Below are 6,347 nucleotides of genomic sequence, written 5' to 3' on the forward strand. Positions count from 1 at the left end.
GTATTTTTAACAAACTGTTGAAAAATCAGTTTTTCATAAAGTATTTTTGGCTCATACCCTTTTGTCGTCAATTTTATTTAATTTATTTTTTTCAGCACAAGGACTTGTATGTGTGAGAGGATAGTTAGAAAAAAAATACAAGAAAGAAAAGTAAAAGTAAAAGTAAGAAAGAAACCTTTGAACTATATTTAACAAATCTGTTGAATTAGTCTGGCACACCGTGTTGACGTGATGCAGAGTGAAGTTTGGAAAATGGTTTATTTGTTTGTATATGTAAATAGTTGATTAGTCATTGGGCCAAGTCTTCTGCAGTCAATGTCCAAGTAAACTAAACAGCTATGTCATACATTCAGTGTATGATGAAGAATGAATGAAGAGTTTATGTTATTAATTTTTTTAGCCCATACACGTATTAGTTGGTTATTCATGATGGCCTTAGTTTGCGAATTTCTGTTCCTTTTGTTTTCTCACCTTATGTTAGTTGGTAATGGGTACGAAGAAGATTGTCCAGCTTCATTAAAATGTGGTTTCTTAGGCAATATCAGCTTCCCTTTCACTACAACAGAATACCAGGATTGTGGTTTATTGCCAATACATAATTGTGATGATCCAGGGAAGCCCAAAATGGTCCAATTTCAGAATAAAGGAAAATGGTTGGAGGTTGAAATTGTAAATCCTCTTGAGTTTCGCGGTGGTAATGCTACTAGTGCTTGTGTTTTCAGAGACAGGAATCTCTACCAACTGCTGCAAAACAAAAGTTGTGAAGCTTTCAAATATAATTATACTCTTCCTCCAACCTCTCACTTTGTTTCTTTACATATAGAAACTCATGCAACCTTGTTCATGTGCAACCGTACCCTCCATGTAAACCCTCCAAAATATACGCATAACTATACAAACTGCCCTCTCTATGATTTCTACTACCAGTCTTACAACAATCCTGATAATGCATCTCGGAGTCCTTTTACAGCTTGTACAAAGGTCCTGCTTCCCGCTAAAGACTTTGCTGACGCTGACGACCCTTTTACTTTACTAACTGCGGATATCCTAGTTCAATTAAACATAACAGAGGAATGTTCAAATTGTCACTACAACCAAAGAGGACGATGTCAACTTGACAGCAACGGAAGGTTTTATTGTGCCAACGGTATTCTAACAAACACCCCGAAAACAAACAGCACACATAAATGCATTGCACCCTATTTTTCCCTTCACAACTTTATTTTCATCTGTGAAATCTGAATTGTTTACTCTATTTACAGTTATGGATGCAAAGAAAAAAGGGCTGGGGTGGAATGTTAGACCGCGTATAGGTAATGTACCATTTCTATAACCTTTCATCACACAGCTTCAAGATTCATTTATTTTTAATGTAAAAGTCTATCAATCTGTTACAATGCAAATTTTGTAGAAGAAAATCAATCTTTATTGTATGTAGAAGCCATTACTTTATTATTAAAAAACAAAGTCATTATTTCTTTTATCCTTGTTTCTAGTTTTGTTGGGGAAGGATTTCTTGGTATCCATGTGTTGTGGTCCGGTTTCAATCTTTTCTTGGTGAATGTGTATTCCTCTTGTTTTATTGAGAAGAAGAAGGCTTTTTGGGGGAGGCTTGTAGAGTTTAAAGCAAAATTTCCAGATGGGTTGTGGTGTGTTGGTGGTGATTTTAATACTGTCCGGGTTAAAGTGGAGAGGAAGGGTATATCGAATAATTTTAATCTAAAAGAGGCGGAGGACTTTGAGGATTTTATTAGCTCGATGGATCTTGTGGATGTTCCGTTGATTAACAAGAAGTTTACCTGGTTTAATTTGGATGGGAGCGCTTGTAGTAGGTTGGATAGATTCCTCATTTCTGAAAAATTATTTGACCTGTGGGGTGTGGGAGGGATTGTGGTGGGGGATAGGTCTATTTCAGACCATTGTCCTATTTGGTTAAATTGCAAGATTGTGGATTGGGGTCCAAAACCTTTTAAGTTTTTTAAAGGGTGGTGTGAGCATGATGAGTTCACTCCTTTGGTGAGGGATGTTTGGAAGAATACTTTTAGGGGAGGGAAGGCGAGTTATATTTTGAAAGAAAAATTGTTGGCGGTGAAAATAAAATTGAAGAGTTGGAATAAAGAAGTCTTCGGGATGCTTGATTTGAATGTGGATAAAGCGGTGGGTGAGCTTAATTCGTTGGATTTGATGGTGGCGGATTTAGCGGAGGATGGTTTGGTTGATTCGGTGAGGAGAAATAGAGAGGTGGCTTCGAAAGAGGTGTGGGATACTATGTTTTTACGAGATAACTTTTTGCGGCAAAAAGCTAGGTGTAATTGGATTCGGCTTGGGGATACTAATTCCAAATTTTTTCACTCCGTTATGAAAGGGAGATTTAGGAGGAATAATATTGCTTCTTTGATTACTCCAAGAGGGCGATTGGAAGGTGTGGAGGATATTAAAAGTGAGATATTTAATCATTTTAAAAGCCGCTTTACGGAACCGATGGAGAATAGGCCGACCTTGGATGGGCTTAATTTTAATGTTCTTAGTGTGGAAGATAGAGATTTGTTGGAAGCTCCATTTCAAGTGGATGAAATTAAAGAGATTGTGTGGTTAAGTGATTGTGATAAGAGTCCGGGACCGGACGGTTTTCCGCTTGGTTTTTTGAAAAAATGTTGGAATTTTGTGAAGGATGACGTGGTGAATTTCGTTCAAGAGTTCTATGTGCGTGGTGTTCTTCCCCGATCCGCGACGGCTTCTTTTCTTGCTCTTATTCCTAAAGTTGATTGCCCGATAAGCATTGATGAGTATCTTCCTATTTGTTTAGTGGGTTGCTTATATCGGTTAATTTCAAAAATTCTTGCGGCAAGATTGAGATTGGTGATTGGTAAACTTGTGTCGCCTTTTCAAACGGCTTTCATTGAAGGGAGACAATTATTTGATGGGGTGGTGGTGCTTAATGAGATATTAGACTTTGCGAAAAGGAAGCGTAGGAAATGTATGGTGTTGAAGGTTGATTTTGAGAAAGCCTATGATTGTGTTTCATGGGGTTTTCTTAAATTTATGCTTAGAAAAATGGGTTTTGGTGAGTTATGGATGAAGTGGATGGAAGGGACGGTTTTTTCTAGCTCGGTATCAATTTTAGTTAATGGGAGCCCAACTTTGGAATTTAAAACTTCTAGAGGGTTGCGTCAAGGAGATCCCCTCTCTCCTTTTCTTTTTCTTTTGGTGGGAGAAGGTCTTGCGGGTATGATGAGGAAAGCGGTTATGTTGGGATTATTCAATGGTTTTGCGGTTTCGGAGGATATTCATTTTGAGATGCTCCAATTTGCAGATGATACGGTTTTAGTGTGTGATGGATCTAAGGAAAATTTATGGTGTATTAAGACCTTATTGAGGGGTTTTGAATTGGTGCCGGGGTTGTGTATTAATCTGAAGAAAAGCAAGCTGTATGGTGTGCATGTGGAGGATTTTATTTTGGAATCGGCGTCTTCTTTTCTAGCTTGTAAATTGGAAAAGATACCTTTTACTTTTCTCGGTATTCCAATTGGAGGTAATCATAGACGCAGAATTTTTTGGTCTATGATGATGGCAAAGTTGAAGAAGAGATTGAGTGGTTGGCGGGGGAAACATCTTTCTCTTGGAGGTAAGGTTACTTTACTCAATTCGGTGTTAAACAATGTGCCTATCTTTTTACTTTCTTTCTTTAAGGCTCCTAAGTGTGTTTTGGAGGAAATTATCAAAATCCAAAGGAATTTTTTATGGGGGGATGGTGGTGGAAGTAGAAAAATGTGTTGGGTTAGTTGGGATAAAATTTGTCTTAGAACGGAGGAAGGTGGCTTAGGTGTTAAGAATGTGGAGTGGTTTAATTTGGCTTTGATGAGTAAATGGGGTTGGCGTTTTCTTAATGATAAGCATGCGATTTGGTTTAAATTACTCCAATTTAGATATGGTAGTGGTTTGCAATCTCTTGGTGATGTGGTATCGAAGTCGACTCTTTCTAATTATTCCCTTTGGTGGAGAGATATTCGGTTGGTTTGTGGAACTCCTCTTGGTGGGCATGATTGGTTTGGTGATTCAATTTCTTGTAAATTGGGAAGAGGCAATTCTATTCTTTTTTGGAAGCATTGTTGGTTGGGAAATAGTTCTCTTAAGCTTCTTTTTCCTCGTTTATTTGAGGTTTGCTCTTTTCCTAATGCTCTTGTGATTAATTGTGGTTTATGGGAGAATGGGGGGTGGAGTTGGAAGGTGGGTGTTGATTCAACCTTATTAGTAGGTGAATTATTGGAGGATTGGAAGGAGTTAATAGAGATTCTTAAGGATGTGAAACCGTGTACGAATGGGGTTGATAAATTAATTTGGTGGAGAGATGTGGGGGGCTTTTCGGTTAGGAATGCTTTTAAACGCTTGTATACATTGAATATGGCTATTTCTAATGGTAGTGATTTTAGATTTTGTGAACTTAAAAGATTATGGAAAGCTACTATTCCGTGGAAAGTCAAGTTGTTTGGGTGGAGATGGATCTTGGGAGCCTTACCGACGAGAAAAGAACTTTGGCATAGAGGTGTGATTTTAGGGGTGGAAGCTTCTCTTTGTCCCTTATGTGATTTAGAAGAGGAATTTGTTGGTCACCTTTTTCTGAAGTGTGGTAAAGTTAAATTTATATGGAAGGAAGTGTTCTCGTGGTTTGGCTTGGATTTTGATGTTCTATTGGGAAGCTCGGATATTGATACTATTGTTACCGGAGAAGATGTGCTTTTATTTCTATTAAATTCTTTGGATGGTAGAGTGAAGTCATCTTTTTTCGCTTTTATTTGGCCTTTGGTTTGTTGGAGCATTTGGAATGCTAGAAATAGTTTGGTCTTTGAACACTCTAATTGGAATGTGGTGGAGATTTTATTGCTTATTAAATCAATTGGGTGGGATTGGATTTCTATTTTGTCTAAGGGGAATATAGATATTTCTAGAGATTTGTGGTTTGCTAATCCTGCTAATTGCATTGGATTGTAACTTTGTTCCTTTTGTATTGGGTTGCACCCCTTGTGCGTATTAATACAAGTGATTATCAAAAAAAAAAGATATTAAAAAAATAACAAACTCTTTCAAAAACAAATTAGGCCAAGGAGGGTATGGAAGTGTATACAAAGGGAAATTACACGATGAGCGTGATGTTGCAGTGAAGATTTTAAGTGAATCAAAAGGTGATGGTGAAGATTTCATTAATGAAGTTGCAAGTATAAGTAGAACATCACATGTCAATGTTGTTAGACTTTTGGGATTCTGTTTGGATGGTTCTAAAAAGGCGCTGATATATGAATACATGTCTAATGGATCTCTTGAAAAGTTCATATACGAAGAGAAAAATCCACTGCAGGATGATCGTCAATTGGATTGCAAAACTTTGTATCATATTGCAGTTGGTGTTGCTCGTGGATTAGAGTACTTGCACAGAGGCTGCAACACTAGAATCTTGCATTTTGACATAAAACCTCATAATATATTACTAGATGAGGATTTCTGTCCAAAAATTTCCGATTTTGGACTTGCTAAAATATGTCCAAAAAAAGAAAGCATTGTATCCATATTTGGTGCGAGGGGAACACCAGGATATATTGCTCCAGAGTTGTTTTCCAGAAATTTTGGTGGCGTATCACATAAATCAGATGTCTACAGTTACGGAATGATGGTTTTAGAGATGGTTGGTCGAAGAAAGAATATTAAGGTTGAAGTTGATTGTTCTAGCGAGCTATACTTTCCACATTGGATTTACAAGCGTCTTGAATTGAATCAGGATCTTGGACTAAATTGTATCAAAAATGAAATTGATGAAGAAATGGTAAGAAAAATGACAGTGGTGAGTTTATGGTGCATACAAACGAATCCTTCGAATCGACCATCGATGCATAAAGTGGTGGAAATGTTGGAAGGGAGCCTTCAAGTGCTGGAAATACCACCCAAACCCTTTTTGTCTTCTCCTTCAACATCTCCAACCCATTTATCATCTGATATATTGTAATTTGTTTGGATATTAAGATGCAATGCGCAGTATGTGTAACACTAAAAAAGAATGTCATGATAATTCACATATGAATAAAATGTTATCTAATGTGTTGATTTTCTAGTTCCGTAACTTATGGTGGACATTTATGGAGAAAAAACTACTGATTTCTTATATAACTCGGTCATCAGAAAAAACTAGCTCTTAGATCAAAGCTGACATAACAGCCTAATAGCTATCCATAATAGTTCCTTCTGATTTACTTCTCCTTTTCTTTCTATAGAAGTTGTGGCTCTTATGATTTTCTGCAGATTACTCTAAGATTTTGTTTTGCATTTATCTTAACTTATTTTGTTTTTAATTGTAAGGT

General features: G+C 37.0%; 2 protein-coding genes across 2 annotated transcripts; both read left to right on the plus strand.

The window, feature by feature from the left end:
* The first annotated feature begins 269 nt into the window (after positions 1-269).
* On the plus strand, positions 270-1,485 carry LOC127098524 (uncharacterized). The gene is made up of 2 exons (XM_051037139.1): positions 270-1,147; positions 1,263-1,485. The coding sequence occupies exons 1-2, from the start codon at positions 367-369 to the stop codon at positions 1,331-1,333; spliced, it is 852 nt and encodes a 283-aa protein (XP_050893096.1). The 5' UTR covers positions 270-366; the 3' UTR covers positions 1,334-1,485.
* Positions 1,397-6,104, plus strand: LOC127096369 (uncharacterized). The gene is made up of 3 exons (XM_051034948.1): positions 1,397-1,407; positions 1,497-4,975; positions 5,058-6,104. The coding sequence occupies exons 1-3, from the start codon at positions 1,397-1,399 to the stop codon at positions 5,993-5,995; spliced, it is 4,428 nt and encodes a 1,475-aa protein (XP_050890905.1). The 3' UTR covers positions 5,996-6,104.
* Positions 6,105-6,347: the final 243 nt, after the last annotated feature.

The sequence above is a fragment of the Lathyrus oleraceus genome, chromosome 6 (assembly GCF_024323335.1).
Source record: "Lathyrus oleraceus cultivar Zhongwan6 chromosome 6, CAAS_Psat_ZW6_1.0, whole genome shotgun sequence".
In the NCBI taxonomy this organism is placed as follows: domain Eukaryota; kingdom Viridiplantae; phylum Streptophyta; class Magnoliopsida; order Fabales; family Fabaceae; genus Lathyrus; species Lathyrus oleraceus.